The 18,560-nt window shown below is 36.1% G+C and overlaps 1 protein-coding gene across 3 annotated transcripts in view; it reads right to left on the bottom strand.

Annotated features, from left to right (window-relative positions):
• Window positions 1-18,560, bottom strand: part of ADAMTS3 (ADAM metallopeptidase with thrombospondin type 1 motif 3) — a 240,524-nt gene that overhangs the window by 126,948 nt on the left and 95,016 nt on the right. For all 3 annotated transcript variants that reach the window (XM_010969355.3, XM_045506173.2, XM_074344813.1), the window contains exon 4: window positions 5,029-5,185. In XM_010969355.3, the coding sequence (XP_010967657.1) occupies window positions 5,029-5,185 (157 nt within the window). The remainder of the gene's footprint in view (window positions 1-5,028; window positions 5,186-18,560) is intronic.

Below are 18,560 nucleotides of genomic sequence, written 5' to 3' on the forward strand. Positions count from 1 at the left end.
TTGATTGGGGCATAGGTCATGAGAACTTTCAAATACAAAGGATTATAGTACCTGCTGATGTGTCTACAGATTCAGGGAAGGACTCTGTGCCTAGGAAGTTCCTAGTGTCAGTAAAGTAAGGAATAGTCTTCCCATTATTCTAATTTTGCTTCATGGCTTCATTCCCTGGCAACCAGGAGCAACTCCCAAATCATTTCTGACTTGTACATGTTTCCCACCTGGGACAAAGACACTCCTTCACAGCACCATGACAACCACACCAGCAACACAAGCACTTGGGTTCGTGCAGGAAAATGAAAATCCTGAAAGGAAGCTAGGAGATAAAGGCTTACTATTCCTTGTTTCCCACTGGTAGGAAGTAATTACAAAAATTACTTTAACACAAAGCTTTTGGTGAATGAATAGTTTGTAATTTGAAGGGAGAAGCCTAAGGGCCTAGGGATTAAATAAAAAAATATGAAAAGCTGCATGATGTCATACAAGCACAGACCCCTCCCTGCCCCCAAAAGAGACTGCCTACAGCAAACTTCTTGTTGATGATAATGTAGACATTCTTCAGAGATGGTCAGAAGTATATTTTGGTTTTTATCTGAGTTTAGATAGATGACTGATTCAACAGCGGAGGTGAACTTTAGGACCCTTTAATAGTTTATTAGCTATGTTGTTACCAAGTAATATTTCAAATCAGTAAAATATAAAATAATTTTGTCCAACCTAAAGATGCCAGAATGGAAGTGGTTTCCATACTCCCAAAGCAGAAATCAGAAAAAGAACTAAATTCAATTCTTCCCCATGACGAAGCAGACAAGTTTCTTTATCATAAGCATGCCAAGTTTATATTTGTTGCTTAATGAAAAGGATGGTGTTCCTTTGCCAGAACCTGGCAGTGCTATGTGTTATGAATACCTGCCAGTTCTGCACTGGAAGAGATTATTTATATTGCCAAATGTAAAACTGCTTTAGGTCTTATTCTTAAAAGAGTAATTCTATGGCAGAGCACTGTATCTGTAATTTTACAAGTTCAATATATTTTTAAACAGCTATTTAATATGTTTCCACATTTCAAAAACAATATAACTTCCTACTAAGAGTCAAGGAAAGAAAATCTGTACAATATATGGGAATGGTTGAGGCTTTTTTGTTGTTGTTGAATTATATTATGTAATACATAATCTCAACAGGTTCAAAGCTGTGACTTTTATTGGAAACCTAGCTAAATATTTTTAAAGATCAGGAATCAAAATAGATGTTTGCATTCAGTCAAGTGGATTAACTTAGGGTTCTTAAGTATGGTAGAAGAACAATTTTTGTTTTATTTTTATTTTTTTAAGGATATAATGCCTTCTCTCCTATAGTGATAGGTAGCAAACATATTTCATGTGCTCCCAAACTTGTGCAATGTTCAATTTCTGATTCTCACGGATACAGAGTTGGGAATGAGAGAGTAGAAGGCATCCATGAGACAATAGCTGGCACCTGACTCCCCAGATAACCTCTAAACATCCCTACTACGACAGGTATATAAGGACATTCTTTGCAGTGACTTGGGGACATAAGTATGAAAATATGTTATGCATTTTTTAGTTCATTTGCTGTCCATTGGCTCTTTTAACTTAATATATCCAAAATTATACCCACTTGTCATCTTTCATCAAGACTATTTCTACTTCCCATTTGAAATATTCAAATTCTCTAGTCTTCCAAATTAGGAATCTGAGTCAGCCTTGATTATTCTTTCTCTCCCACCAATATCTACTCCATCAAACAACCCTGTCAGTTTTACATCAGTCTCAATCAGTTTGGCCCTTCTCTCCATCTCACCTAGTTCAGATCATAATTGGCTTTAATTTAGAGCACTTGCAACAAATTATAGACCTCAAATGAATGACAGTTCTGAATTGCTAAGCTGACAAAACAAGAAATGTGATGAGGCAATCACTGTGACAACTAACAAAATACAGCAGAGCACTGATTTACAGGGACTCTGCTGATGAAACTGTGGGGTTATAAGTGCCTTTGATTATTGTTAAAACTCCTCCTGATGACTTTCTGGCAGAGAAATTTATGAAGACCATGACTCTCAAATATCTCTCTTTCTAACAAAGTCTAATCTTATGTATTTTATTCCTCTTCCTATAACTCTGAAGAGAGACCTCATGTCTCCTCAAATAATAACCTATGTTGATCCCGATAAAGAAGCACTATTTCATATGGTGCTGCAGTTTTAATTTATAAATCAATGTACCTTTCTAATCCTAGATCTAGTTAATTCTACATTTTAGAATGATGGAATAAATTATAGAAATATATTCTTAACTTTAACTACTTGGAAAATGGTTAGTCCATGGAAAAGCTTGGCTCACAGTCCTGTAACCAAGAAGTTAAAAGAAGAATCTAAAAGTTATTGTATGGTATTTCAAGTTCTGAATCTGAATCTCTTTTTACCTTAGGAAGATATTTACACTTTTAAAATCTTTTAAAATACATAGTTATAATTTAAGACTCTCTAAAAGAGGTAAATTGATATCACCAGAAAATCAATTCTATCAGAACTGCATAAGTAAGGAAATAAAAATTGTTAACCTCATACTAGAGTTTACATGGAATATTCTAAGAGAACTGAATGGTTCCATTTTGGTTCAAGTTTTAAAGTAACTGAGAATTAACAAAGGAACCCCTTTTGCTTTGACCCATGACTGTTGAAAACCTTTCCAAAATATATTACTCCAGGTTGTGACCTACCTCTACTATAAAGTAATCTATTTGCAATTGAAAAACTCAAACAGCCTTCAGAGTCTGCATTCTTTAAAATTATTACACATATAACCTGAATATATTGGTATTGATGTTACTGGAATTTATATTTTTAATAATTTCCTAAAGTAATGTGCCAAATTATCTTAATTCCATCCTATTCTCTTAAATTTATATACCTTGACTTCTAAATTATTTCCCCTAGTCTAGCACCTAAAATATAATAGATATTAAACAATAGTTTTTGCAATTTTCTTATTTCAAGAAAAAATTAATCTTCTCCCCTATTAATACCAGGCTACTGATATTTATAGAAATACTTTCAGAGATTGAAATGGAGCAGTAGGGTAGTTTGGTGAAACTAGACTAGGACAGGTGGAGTGAATGGAAGGACAGTCATAGAGACTGACCTGATTTCCAGTCCTCCAAGACCATTCCATAACATGCGGGCTATGCTTTCCTAAAAGACGTTTGACCATTTCCTCAAAAGAGGTATTAGACATTATTAACACATAACAATCAAGACTATAGGAAAAGTACTGTATCTTACTATCCTTTGATCTAATCAGTCTTCTGATTTAGAGTGACATTTTTAAAACATGAAATATTTATAAATGAGAATTAATGGTAATATATTCACAACATGAGGGCAGGCAATATCTAACTATTCAACTTTAACAAAACTCCTAACATACAAATCTTTTGCACAAAATAATTAATATGAATAATAACAATAATACCAGCTAGCATTAACTAGGCACCTTTTATTGTTGAGGGCTACCTTCAGCAATTTGCATATATTATTTCTAATTCTGATTACAATTGTGCAGTGTATTTTTATTCTCTAGTCACAGATAGAGGAAAGAAAGCTCAAAAAGGTTAACTACTAATCTAAGGTAACAGAACAACTTGAGGTTGTAAAGCTGTCACTCACACCGGTCTATCTAACGGCAAAGTGTGTTTTCATTCTATTACACCACAGTGACCCTCTGGGATAGGCACACGTTTCATACCTCTGCATCTATTAATATAATCCTGTTGTTTCAAATCAGAAATTTTTCAAAAACTTTTCAGGCAATATTAATTTTAAATTTATTTTAAACTGTACTATCCTGTTAGTACAACACAGTAAGAGAAGCTGGTGGCATCTGAAAATTAGACTAATAACCAGGTAACAACTCTCAAAAGACACCATTAATTTAGAAGACAGATGGCCACTAAATTAAGACGATTATTTGTATCCCTGATATTTCCTTAAGGGAAATTTCCATTGCCTTTAATTCAGAAAGTTGGCTGGGCAAAAGAAAGTACAGTTGACCATTAAGCAACACAGGTTTGAACTGCTCGAGTCCATTTATACATGAATTTTTTTCTATGCTAAACATGATCCGCTGATCCATGGCTGGTTGAATCCGGGGTTAATTGAATCTGTGGATACAGAACCTCAGGCATGGAGGGCTTGTGTATGTTAAGAGGCAGACTATAGATTATACTTGGATTTTTTACTACAAGAAGGGTTATTACCCCAACCCCAACACTGTTCGAAGATCAACTGTATGGACTTTTTGAGATTTGGTTTAAAAAAAAAAAACATAGATTTCCAAATTTCCTTTCTTCTCCATAAAGGGAACTTCTATACCCAACTTATAAAAACATCTCTAATGCCAAGTTGCTTTCAGATTTCATTAAAACAAACAAACAAAAAACCCAAAAATGGAATATCTAATATGCCATAATTTACTTGACTTTAGCAGTCCAGCCTACCTTGTAATAAAATTTGACAGAATCGTTCAACTCATGTGTCTCTTCTACATTGTAAAAAGCTTTGCAAAATAGACAAATAGCATTCTTAATTTCAAATGTATCTATCATGCTGGTCTTATAAAATACAATTCTTTGCCATATCTCATTTTAAAAGTTTTAAAATAATATTGATAATGCATAATTTAGATACTTCTGAAAGACACAAATATTTTCAAATTTTAACATGTTAGAGAAAAGATCGTTTTAATGTGAAACTTTAAAAGAGATCATAAGTAACAAACATTTGGGGATACAATAAAGCACTGAAATAAAATAATGCCTATAACACAGTCCTCCATGCATTTTAAAAAAGGCAAGCCATATTTCATGATTAATAGATATAAACTTCTTTCACTATCTCCACATTATAGAAGAGCACATGACAATCACATTCTCTTAATTGATGGGAGAGTGTTTGCCATAGTGTCTTAAAATCATAGTTAATTATTAAGGCTTGTCAAAGATGCCTACCTCTGTAGTGGAAGTCTTGGGACATGTCTACGGGAGCCCGTTCTACTGCTGATCTCTTGTAGACAACGTGAATCCTTCCTTTTTCTTCTTCCATCTGCTTACCTCTTTCCAAGGGTTCAATGAAATACTCATCATTATCACTTTTTATCATTCCAGCCTAAAGAAAGCATAAAATGTGTTAATTTTAAGAGAAATACCTATCATCTCTAGCTCACAAGTTCCCTTTTAAGTGGCAAGAATACAGTTTTTGAAAACTGGTGGTTTTTCTTTCCACTTTTGGTTGTAAATTTAAAGTGGTTAAGTGACTACTAAATATCAGTTACTCAGATAAAGTAGAAATTCATATATGGTAGGAATAAAAAATTCACATAAGATAGAATAAGAATGTCATACAGGGTAAGAATAAGAAAATCATACAATCTATATATTCCATTAGACTGTAAAAGAACTACATTTATATGTTCTGCTTGGTATTTTATCTCTAAAAAATATTATGGGGCACATAAATTCAAGAAACAACTCTAATTTCCCATAATAACCCATTGTGGAGCTGCTGTCCATGAAGGCAAGGTAGTTTTTTAAACTCATCTACATCTCTCTGCTATCCCACTACAGTGTAAGAGGAATGAGTTCCATGGTACACTCAGTACACAAGGTTATTTCTGTCTTTAAATAGCCTCTTAAGTTTCACTGGAAACCTCACATTTCTAATATGTATTTATTTTAAGAACTAATTCACATTTGTCCCGTATTAATCTAATTTCATGATTTTACATATTTTTTCCCTCCTCAAGCCTCATCCTTTTGATTGAAAATGTTATTTTATATTCAATTCCTTCCTTCTACCTCTTGAGTGTTTTTTCTGACTCTTTCATCTTTTGTTTATTTAGAAAACACCAGAACTATACTGTTGAGTACTATAGGTAAAGAGAAATGAAATGATGACTTTGTCTGAAATTCATTCTTCCTTAAGTATCAAGTCCACATTGCAGTCAAATAGTTATAGCTCATATTCCTAGTGTAAAGGTCATATATTAATACGTGATATTCATTTAAACAGCAGTACACTTTTTGAAAATAGAATTGAAGAAATAATGTATTAATGTAGAATTGTAGTTATTTTGAAAATATGTATCACACCCAAGGCATATTTTCTTCTGAGGCCCTTATTCTATATTTTCAAATATAAGGTCACTGGCCCTCACAGTACACAGGCAACGGGGGAGGGGGGAGTGATTCCCACCCCTTCTAACCATTGATCTAATGGCTCTACTGTTCTGTGTCAAGCAGCACAGACGTGGAAGGTAGGTATGTTTTGCCAAACAGCACTTGTTTTTAGCAAATGTGCCTACAACTATAGCTTTTGTGATGCATTTGAACCTGGCCCCTCATTTTCAATCTGATTTCTCCCACCAGATACACTCTGTCCCTTTCTTCCCCTAGGTAAGCCTCACAGGGAATTCTTAGAAGCTATGGTGTCTCCATGTGCCATTTCTACACCTACCTAAATGTTGTGCATATGCAAACAGCCCTTGAACTTATGTGATCATGTCTTACAAAGAAACACCACTACAGCTCCTTCACAATGTTTAGTTTTTACCCTCTTGAACAAACTTCTGGCCTTCATTAAAAAGAACGCTGAGCTAGTGGGCATTCCATAGTAATGCTGATCTTCCAGACACAACTCCAATAAATTATAATTATTTTGAAAATATGTATCACATCCAAGGCATATAAATCCAGTATTTGGAGTTGTGTTTTCATCTGGTCAAATTTCCAACATTTTTCTCATGCTTTTCAATTGTCATTTTAATCTCTTTAGCATTAGTGTCATATTCCATATCTCTTTTTACCAGTAATTTTCAACATCACTTATTTGCCCTGCTCAGGCATGAATGGGTTAATAATGCTCATAAAACATACCCAAGCTAAGTATAAGCACAGCAAACATATAACAAGTTAACTAGCAGTACCACATCCAAGGCTTAACTGTCCAGCCTCATTACTAACGCCATCTGTTGGTGGGAGGCAGTGTTAACTGGCTTTATCATGGAAACACAGGTCTGTTGTATATCTAAGTTTATATATTGAAGTTTATCAGTATTCATCTTTTTTCTAGTCTTTTCTTTGCCCCAAATCTATTCAGGCACCGTGTCCTGTAAAGTCTCTTGCATTCTTCTTTCATCCCTCTCTTTCCACTGCCATTTCCTTAGTTACAGACCTCATCACTGCTCATCTGGATGACAATTTTACCTCCTGTCATGAGACTGCCTATAGATCACGATTCTCCCAGATGAGTGCCTAACCCTGGGTGGAAACAGTGGTCACCAAAGCAGCCAGAAACTTCTGGGCAACAGGCAATGGCTACTGGGGACACTTGAAAGTCATAGGGAAGGGAGTAAGGATTAGCCCACATGCTATTAAACTTTTCTACGTATCTTCTATTGCAAACATTCAAATCCCAGGCCCCGTGATGTTACTTTCCCCACCAGGCCACAGGTAAAATTTAACACAGCAAATCCTCCTTCTTAGAAGGCAATGGAAATTTAAGCGAGGTTGAGGGAGTATCAATGGTAAGACAAAAGCTGGGTCACATAACCTCCAATAACTCCATGGACAGGAAATCTGAGAGCCTACCCTCTTATTCATCAATTTAAGCAAAGTTTAATGAAAAGAGTACTTTATCTAAAGCCTGTACTAGATATCTCAGTAAAATAAAACATTCTCAAAGACATGGTTCATTTACCCTCCAGTTGAGGGCAATCTAGTCAAATAAATGAAATATATGCCTGAAGGTATTCAGTGAGGTATGTTATGGGAAGTCTAGAAAGCAAGCAGTTGGTTGAAAATCAAATCAAGTGAGCATCTTTCCCCACAAGCTTAACACACATAGCAAACAGTCCACAGGAGCTGCTGATTCTCCATCCAAAATTATCTAAAATCTATTTCAACTGAAATCACTCTAGTCCCTATAGGAACTTCACTTTGGCCACTGCTATTGTTCAGTCTCACATTTCCACATAGCACACTATTTTCAAAAAACTAGAATGTGGTAATAAATGGACTGAACACATAACAGCTCAAAACATCAGGTGCTTCTTTCTTGCTCACATAAAAGTTCAGCATGGTTCTAAGTCAGCTGGGGGAGAGCTCTGCTCCACACAGCCATGCAGGTGTCCAGGCTGACAGTGGCTCTGCCATCTCCAAACGGGATCCCAAGGACACCCAGTCAGAAGGAACGACAGCACAAGGAAGCCCACGTGGGAGGTTTCTACGAGCTGGTCCAGGTCATTTCCACCCCCACCACTTACTTGCACAGGGAGGGCACAGTCACAAGGCTGGCTCATAGCCAACTGCAAAGACAGCCAGGAAATGGAATCTGGCTGTGTGCCCAGGGAGAAAGACAAATGGATTTTGAGGAACAGATGGCAGTCTCAACCTCAATAAGATGGTGTCACTCCGTCACTTACCACACTTCAGTTGCTTCCCATTGCACTTAAAGTGACACCCTCCACCATGGCCTTCAAGGCCTGCATCACCTGCCCTGCCTGTCATGCTCAAGCTTCGCCACTCCCCCTGCACTTACAGCACCCCAGACCGCTGGGCCTTTGCTCAGTTCTGATTTTCTTTTGATAGTCCCAAGCTCTTTACAGCCCCAGGCTTTTGAAATGCCAATGGCTCTGCTTAGAAGGCTCCTTCTCCACCATGCCACACTTCCCCTAGCTGGCAATTTTTTATTCTCCAGGTCTTAGCATATGTATCGTTTCCTTAGAAATGATCCTCTGACTTCCTCATTCCCACATAGATTAGGTGCTCCCATCTGAATTAGGGCCCATCTTAACCAATCATTCTGACTCGGAGCAATGTGTTTTCTCTCATGGCCCTTAACACAAGTCCCAGGTTGCTTTACCTAAATGTTACCTTTATTATTCTGTCTCCCCCTGGCACTGTCAGGTCCTGAGAAGGACTAGTGTCTCTTCACTCCCCTTTGTCTCCTTAAGTGCCAGCACAATCGCTGCATAAAATATGCCTTCAATACATATTTGATGAAAAATGACATGAATAAGTGGTAAGGGGTGGAAGGAGAAGCATTTTTAGAGGCTGTGATGATCTTCAAAAGGTGGGAGGACTGCCATGCTGGTGGTGTGAGAGGAGGCATTAGACGTGAGACAGCTCAGGCTTGAGCAAAGGCTGTCCAGTGCAAAAGCCCAAGATACGCTTGAGGACAGTGGGTAACCAATTCATTCAGAGCAGAGTCTGCACAGGGCAGTTCTGGAAAATAAGGGCATGGAGGACTTGTGTCACCTTGCGTCTGAATTTTAATGAAGAATGGAGACCAGCAGCAACAACTATGGTTGACCAGATGGACTAAAACAAGGCAGTGTTTAAAAGATTTCTCTGATGATTATGTTCCAAGTGGAAGAAAGTCCAGAAAATAAGCAAGCACGAGGCTAAAATAAAGTTCAGGTAGCAGAGGATGTAATGGCAAGAGAAAAAGAGAAAAAAGAATGAATTCAAGAGTGATTACAGGCAAAAATAAATACTTGGTGCCTTTTAAAATGTAAGCTTCTCTGCTTACATTTAAAGCTGCCAAGAGCTCCCCTTCCATGCTTTAGAATAACCAAAGTTCTTAGGTAGGTCACTCAGCCTCCCCTGCTCTCAGCACCTCTACCTCTAGGGCCTCGTCTCTTTACTCGCGCCCTTGCTGGTTCCACTTCAGCCACAGAGGGCTCCTCGATGATGCGCGACATCCCAGACAGTGCCCTTATTAAGGCCTTTGAACCAGAAAGGCACTTTCCACTTGCACTTTCCTTTCGTGGGATCTTCTTCCTCAGAATTCCACATGCCTTACTCTTTCATATCTTCTGGTCCTTGCCTAACTTCCCATGACGCACACCCTGACTACGCACCTGCTTCCCCACCCAGCACCTCCAAGCCCTCTCGCTCTGCTCCATCCTTCCCATTGTACACACTGCTTTCTAACACACTAGCCAACATAACCATTTATCATGTCCATTGTTCACTGTCAACGTCCCAACAGTCTCCTGGGAATAGGGATGGTCAGGTATTACTTTTAGTCTACTCTGTTCACTGTGTATTCCAAGTGCCTAAAACAGTGCCTGGCACAAACTAGATGCTCAATAAATATTTGCTGAATGACAAAATGAGAAGAAAAGAAAAAGGAAGAGAGGAAGGTGCGATCCAAAATCACCCCTAAATTTTGAAGTTGAGTGACTAGGAAACGAATACTTTCATTCACAGAAACAGAAAAGCTAAAATGGAAAGCTGATTAGAAAGGCAGAGAGAAAATTAGTTTAGTTTTAAGCATGTTCACTTGAGGTGGTGGTGAAAATGCCCAACACGCAGTGGAGAAATGCAGAATTGTTATTCAGAAAAACTGCCACAGCCAACAATGCGTCTTCTCAGAGGCAATAGCTAAAATTCTTGAAAAAAATAAAATACAGAAAAAAAATTCACAAAGAGATTTGAGGAAGAGCCTATAGAGAATCTTGAGAAATACTTCCAGAATCTTAGACTATTACTACATAGGAAATTCCTAAGATCTGAACTGAAGACCATGGCCTTCAAGGCCCTGCATGGCTTGACACTGTCTCTTTTTCTGGCTTCTCCTAATACTTTATACCTTGCTCTTTCTGCTGGAGCCACATGGTCCCTGGCCCCACTGGCACTACCCCCACTTACATAAATTAGCCTCCCCTTCCCTCTCTATCCCAGCCTTTTTTACTTCAAGGCATCACCTATGTGATTGTCTGTCACCCTTTTGGAACATAAACTTTATCAAGCATAGACTTTGTCAAACTCACTGCTGTATCCCAGGGTCCAGACAGTTTTTGGCTCAAACTAGGTGCCTAATATTTGAGGAAGGGTAGATGAGGAAATTAATGTAAGAAATGGACAAGTGAAAACAAAACATCTTAGAAGGAAACTGAAAAGGGATGGCCAGGGAGATGGGAGGAAAACAGAGTAGAATGTCATGGGCATCTAAATAGGAAAGAGTTTCATCAAAATAAAAGTGACTGCAGTGAAGAAGACACATAGAGTGAAGACTGCGAGAGGTAACCAGACACACACAGAGTCTAATTAGAGTAGCAGGGCTGAAGAGGCAGTGGAAAGAGCAAGTGGTAAAGCCAAATATATTCCAGACCCTAGACTATTCAGAGCCGTTGTAGGTAGATTCTTCTGCTGCTCTTCCCACCACACTATGTTGCCCTCAGTCGCTACCAAAAATGGAGTGACTATTTTTTAAAGTAATTGCATTTTTTTACAATCCAAATGCCCATCAACAGGAAATTGGCTTAAGAAGATGGGCTATATGTATGCAATAGCATATTACTCAGCCATAAAAAAGAATGAAATACTGTCATTTGCAGCAACATGGATGGACCTGGAGAATATTATGCTTAGTGAAGTAAGTCAGACAGAGAAAGACAAATACTGTATGATATCAACTTATATGAGAAATAAGACAAATGAATCTATATACAAAACAGAAACAGCCTCACAGACTTAAAAAACAAACTTACGGTTACCAAAGGGGAGAGGAACAGAAGGAGGGACAAATTAGGAGAATGGGATTAACAGACACAAACTACTATACATAAAATAGATAAGCAACAAGGATTTACTGTATCATACAATGAAATACATTCAATATCTCGTAATAACCAATAATGGAATGCAATTTAAAATACATATATATATATAACTGAATCACTTTGCTGTACAGCTGAAACTAACACAATATTGTAAATCAACTACACTTCAGTTAAAAGAAAAAAAAAGGCACTCATGCTTTTAGATGAGACTGTCCCATGTAAAAAATCATCAGTACCAACAGTTAAGTAGTGAAGTTTCTTTTATTCACTAATATATTCATTTAGGTAGTCATGCATTCAATGAATATTTTTGGAAGCTCAAAGATCATGCATTTTTATTTATTATATTAAATAACTCACACTCCTGCCTTCAAGCCCTATAGTTTTATTTCACAGTATATAATGGAGTGACTGAAAGGAATAAAACCCAATATATATAAAATTAAGAAGTCTCAGACCATGACATTCTAAGTACTACTATTATTTATAATGCTTCCAGAAATTTACAACTCTTAAATTATAACTTGGAAATATTTAGAAATGTCACACACAAGATTACATATGGTGCTGAAGGATTCTGTTTAAACAGATGCAATCACTTCTAATCCATCTTTAATGTTCTTTAACTGATGTACGGTATCAAGACAATACTTCATAAATTTCCCTTTATGACACAAAGCCCTCCACATTTACCATTCTATGATCCCATGTAAAAATACAGAAACTATTTATGGTATTTCTCAAACTACTTTCCAAGATTTAGCACAGATTAATTGTTTAAATATTTACTATGTGTATTTACAGCATTAAGCACATTGTAGTAAATATTTTATTATATTTTAATTAAATCTTCATAAATCCCTTTGACATCAGTTTTCAGGGGATATTTATAAAACAATGATCTATGCTAAAAAGCCAGCTGCATAAGTCCCCTCTCATCTGGCAACTCTTCCAGCTACATCACTCAGCTTAAACACTGCCAAGAACCAGAATTAAGCCAAATAGCTTCTGAGCATGGAAACAGCTATTACAAAGGCCACCCTCCTTATTCACTAGGAGGGGTCCTCACAGCTATATTTGACACCCAATTCTAATAAACCAGGTTAGATGGTTTCCTAATCCGCATCAGAATGTAAATGGCCAACAAGGGTAAGGGGTGTGGGGTCCAGGGAGCTTCAGATGAGATAATGTCTGTAAATGCTCTTTGTAAGACTGTAAAGCACTACAGCAAATGTAAAGCTCCAGTCTCTGCATGTCTGTAATAGCAAACAGCAGTCACCAAGAAAAGACTAATTCGTGTTCAACTTAGTTTAAAATGAAAATCATATAAAAGACATTTTAAAAAGAATTCCAACAAAAATTACTAACCTTTTCTTGAAAATTCTGTGCTAGATATTCTAAAAAATCTTATGCTATGGAAACATTCTATTTTTAATTGTGACACTTAAATGTCATTTTACTGTAGTGATTCTCAAATCTATTAAGGAAGGAGAGGAGAGCTAGATAGCTTTTTTTAGAAGGCCAAGAAATATGTGCCAAATAATGCAATACATAATTGAAGCTGAGCTAACTCAATATCCATTATTTTGTGCAAATTGATTATAATCTTATACTAGGTCATACCATAGAAAAGCAATAATAAGTTTCAAATTTCTAGTTTAAGTTTGAATTAAGCTAGTTTAATTAAATTTAGTTTAGTTTTGAATACCTAGAAGACACACTGAGAAAATTTTATATTAATGTTGTGTGTATATGTGAGAGAGAATAAGTGTAAAATATAATATTCAAGAAAGACTATAATTGTACTTTAGCAGTACAACAACTCCATCTTAGCTCACTAAGGTTCATAAAAACACATTTTGAGAATTGTCATTTTACTGTGTTGCTTCCTTCAGCATTTATTCTGTCAATGTGTCAATAAAATTCATTGCCTAGTTCCATTTTTTCATTAGAATGGACAGGTATTATTATACGAGTATGATTTTCATGTCTTTCCTGAATTTTGGTTAGAATTTCAATGACACCCTCAAAATTTCGAGAGAGGAGGCACAGGAGAAGGCAACGTAGTTGAGAAGTGTTAGAAAATGGAATGAGGAGAACAGACTCAAAAGCTGTATTTGTCAAACAAAAGCATTATTTCTTTATTTACATAAAGAAGCTTAATTATTTGGAATGCATTTGGATAGAGTTTACGAAGAGTGAGAAGTAGCTAAAATATCCCTGAAGCCATGCCATTGGTTTCCATAAAGTCTTCCCTTGTTCTAAAGCCAGAAGTAATTTTTACTCTTTTTGGACTCCCAGCATTTTATCTATATTTCTATGGCACTTACCATAGTCAATCTTTTATTATAGTTATTTATGTCAACTGTTCTACTACCTGGAAATTAAGAGATGTTGAGTAAGATGTCAATTGAACTAAAAAATAAATCTGATCAAATTCTGTATTTCTATGTGGGTTTGGCTGGAGTTTCATTCAACAACGATCCCTTCAGAGTGACTTCTGAATCTCAACAGCATCTAACATAATCCCCCAAATTGATGACACTGAATGTATATTTGCAGAATCTTCTCTGTGAAGGGAGTGAATAGGCCCTCTAGTCAGGCAGGTGTTAGAGCTAGAGTCACAAGTTTAAAAAAAAAAAAAGCCATTTGACTGAATAAATCTTGACTCAATTAATTGCTAAAGCAATTGGGTCTAACTTTAACCAGTGACATTAGACATCGCCATTTCAGTTCCTTTATTAGACAGCATAACCTCCAAGCCTCTGCTGCCTGATTCTTATCAAAATCTAGGTTACAAGAAATAAAATTCTAGGAAGATTTACTGAAGGCTAAAGGATTTTCTAGACATCTGGTTTAATTGCTTTATTTTCTCTAATCTCCGTTACCAGCCCCTGCCTTACCATTAAGCGAGGCCATCATTATTTGGGCCACCAATAAGACTGTTTTCATTCAACTATGTAAAAGTGCCAGAACATCAGCCTCTGATGAAGATTACACAAAAAGAGCCCTAGGAAGCTCGTTAGTGTAACAACAGTATGTTTGCTGTTGAGGACCTCTCTCAATATCATACTCTGTTTGCTATGTTAGCATCAGGGGGGAACAATCTCTCAGATTTATTAATAGGAACAGTTTTGCCTCTCCTGAGAAACAGGTTCATTTTTATTTTACAAGCACTTTATATTATATAATTAACCAATATCTGTGAGAAAACTCAGAGTCCAATTTGTATTCTACCTTTAAGATAATCTTGTGCCATGAATCCTTGGAAACTGAATTTTTCTTGGGTATTAGTTTTCCATTTTCAATATTTTATTGTGTGAATGCATATAAACTGCCCTATATCTTTATCATATTGAAGAAGGTAGGTACTTGCTGAGTTAAAGCACAAGCCCTATATACTTCAAGGGAAAACTAAGACACTATGGTTTAATTTGCAACAGGAAAGCATATTGCTCTAGAAATGTGTAAATTATCGGATTTAAGTGTATTAACAATGTTTAGCATTATTCAATACTTCACAAGTATCTGAGTAGCCCTCAAAAAGTTGAGGCTAAATTATTTTTATCATTTTTAGCATAAAATGTGACAGCTCATGACTCTAAATCTTGTTTTCCTCTAATTTCTTAATGATTGATGTTGTACAACATAAAATATAAGTATTAAATGCATTTATTTTTAATTTGGGTGATGATTTTATGTAGCTGTGAATTCCATCTATATTAATAAATATGCATACCCAAGATATAACCTCATGAATCTTGGCAGAGGGCTTATGTGAACCAAAACAGCACGTTTTTTGTCATTTATTGCCTCTCGTTGTTTAAAACATAAAACAAAACAAACCAACAATATCAATAAGAACAAAGAAACTGAATCAAAGTAGCCAATAAGAGAAGAACAAAAGGGCAAAAAAAAAATTTTTTTTAATGAATTAAAAAGGAAAGAAAGAAGAGAAGAAAAGCTAGTCCAACCGAGCTTTAGGTTCCAAATTCAGCAAAACGAGAGAATGAGCATGAGCAAGATGCAGAGGGACAAAACAGGAACTTCCGAGGAGTCCTTGCACCTTTTACTATACACTAAGAATGCACATTAGGCCCTCCTCCACCTCCTTGTATATGTGCCTAGTGCAGACGTGCCACAACAGTCATGATAAATTTGTTGCTAAATATCTGTAAAGGTAAAACATCAAAAAATGTTCAAGCATGGAAAATACAGTTGATCTTTTCTTTTGTGGAAGGAAGCAGAAAATGGAAAAACTAAAATTATGCAACACTCTTAAGTACCCTTTTGCAATTTAAAAGTCAGTTTAATGATTGCACACCCTACAAAGAAACCATGTTTACTGTGGCTCACTCATAGCTGCTGTGCTTGTACAACTACAGAGGGAAAGGATGGGATACAAAAGTGAAGAAGGGAGAAGGATGTGAAGGGGACGGAGTCTGGAGATGAATGTAGGGAGAGGTTCTCTCTACCCTAATTTTCAGAAAGTCTTAAAAATCTCTAATAAGATGATTTTCATAAACATTTGACATTTGTGGAATGTATGGCATATAAATACTTTATTTATTTAAAGAAAACTTTGGTTCTTTTTCATAAAGAGAATAAATCATACCTAGCATATCAGATTTAGTTTTTTATATTGAGTTTTTTCACAGCAAAGCATTTTATTTGATAATTTCCCCAAGTCACAATGAGATTTATAAGGATATATAAGAAATTGCTAAGAAAAAACTTGAATTCGATGACTAATAGGATCAAAGACTACAAATATTCACTTTATTAATATGATCAGTTCAGGAAACCAATAGAACCCTTCTGATTAAATGTTCAGAACTTCCTTTATGATCTTGCCATTAACATACTTGCCAGGCTTAAAGATAAGATGAAACCTACTTCATCTTAGCATAAAAGAGGAATCTTGCTTGATTCACACAAGATTTGGGTTTTGATCATAGCTTTGCTACTAATTAGCATGACTTTTGAAAGTTAATTTAAGTTCTTTGGCACTCAAGTTTCATAATCTGAAAAACTACAAGAGTTTTACTAGATTAATCACAAAAATGACTTCCAATTAAATTATCTTCCAATAGTGGAGCTCCCAGGAAAGACGTGTATTTGAAAAGCTGTGCCCTGCCAATATTCCAAGACCCACTCATTCCCATGACAAATAACTCGAAATATTATTATAAGATTAATGTAAAGTAGGTCGCAAACTTTAGTGTGCCAAAGAAATTAGGTCCCAACCTCAGAGATTTTTCCATGTTTCAACTCCAGAGAGTCTGATTCAAAAGGCCTGGGATGGGGATCAGAAATCTGCAATTTTAACAAGCACTTCTTGTTAAATGCTGCAGATAACAGTAGTCTGCAAATTATAGTTTGAGAAAAACTGCTTAAAAATAATGTGCCAATCAAAATGAATTCTGGGATATTTACTCCCTTATGCTAAAACAAATTTTAAAAAGATGACTATTTAAAGGAAACATGAGTAAATGGAATCTGTGAATTGAACTCTATGTAATAATTAAAATACATAATAGTCATCTACTAAAGATATAATAAAATATGTATATAGTTCTCAGGTTTTTAAGAGTTTGCAGAATGAGTCAGGCTGTCAAATTAACAGTTACAAGGAAAATTTTAAATCATATTCTTTCATTTAGCAGGAAATAGGTATATACTAACAGTCAGCTGTCACAGGAAAGAAAAAGCTTTATAAATTCCAACAATTAAAAAATAGTTTAAGGGGAATGTAAAATTCAAAAGAATTTAACTTTTTCACCTTAGAAATTATTCAAAATAGCATTATAACATTATAATACATACCAAAGTACATAGCCATTCCAAACCTTCCTGAGTCAAGGAGATTAATGATTAATAATTATTATAGTCAGGATTGTGCATTATACTACATTTGGAGGGTACACATAGAAAGATATATTTGCTGTTCCAAAAAAGAGAAGCTAGATTACAATTAATATTATATATAAATTACGGTTATATTTTTATAATATATATATAAATTTATACATAAATAATATAATTTAAATCATTGGATTGGCAAGCGGCATCAGGGTTGATGGCTCCTAGGGCAGTGTTTCTCAAACTTTAAAGCTTAAATGCATCAGCTGGAGATCTTATTAATACAAATGCTGATTCACAGGTCTGAGATTCTAAATTTCAAATAAGCACCCAGATGATGTGGATGCTTCTGGTCCCTGGATAACACTTTGAGTAACAAAGCCTCAGGGCATTTCAACCTCATTGAGTTAAACAGAGGAAATCCCATGAATTGGATATATGTTAATGTGGCACATTTTATTTTCCAAAGATGGCCCAGAACACAGTCTCCCATTCCAAACTGCTTTTCTCAGCATGACCTTGCCACTCCCCTATCAAGAGGAAGAGTTTAATTGCCCTCCCCTTGAACCCTGGGCAGCTTTTGTGATTCACTTGTAATGAAAGAAAACGTAGTGGAGGTTATCACTGCATGATTTCTGAGCCTAGTTTGGAAGAAGTCTTAAAGCTTCTGCCACAGTCTTAAGAAACACTCTCTTTCCAAATGCTTCCTCTCAAAACCAGCTGTCACACTGTGAGAGGTCCAAGTCACATGAAGAGGCCACAGGTAGGCACTCTGGTAACAGTCCAAGCCTCTGAATCACTCAGCCCAATCACCAGACATGTGAATGAAGAAACCTCCATATAGTCCCAACACTCAGCCATTCACTCACTCCCATTCTTTTGAGCAATCCCAGATGAGGACCCAGACATTCTGGAGCAAAGACAAATCAACCACTCTTGCCCTTTCTGAAGTCCTGCCACACAAAATCCATGAGCATAATAAAATGGCTGTTGTTTCACACCCAAATCTGGGTGGTTTGTTACACAGCAATGGAAAACAAAGAATGGAATTAG

Source organism: Camelus bactrianus, chromosome 2 (assembly GCF_048773025.1).
Source record: "Camelus bactrianus isolate YW-2024 breed Bactrian camel chromosome 2, ASM4877302v1, whole genome shotgun sequence".
NCBI classification, from domain to species: domain Eukaryota; kingdom Metazoa; phylum Chordata; class Mammalia; order Artiodactyla; family Camelidae; genus Camelus; species Camelus bactrianus.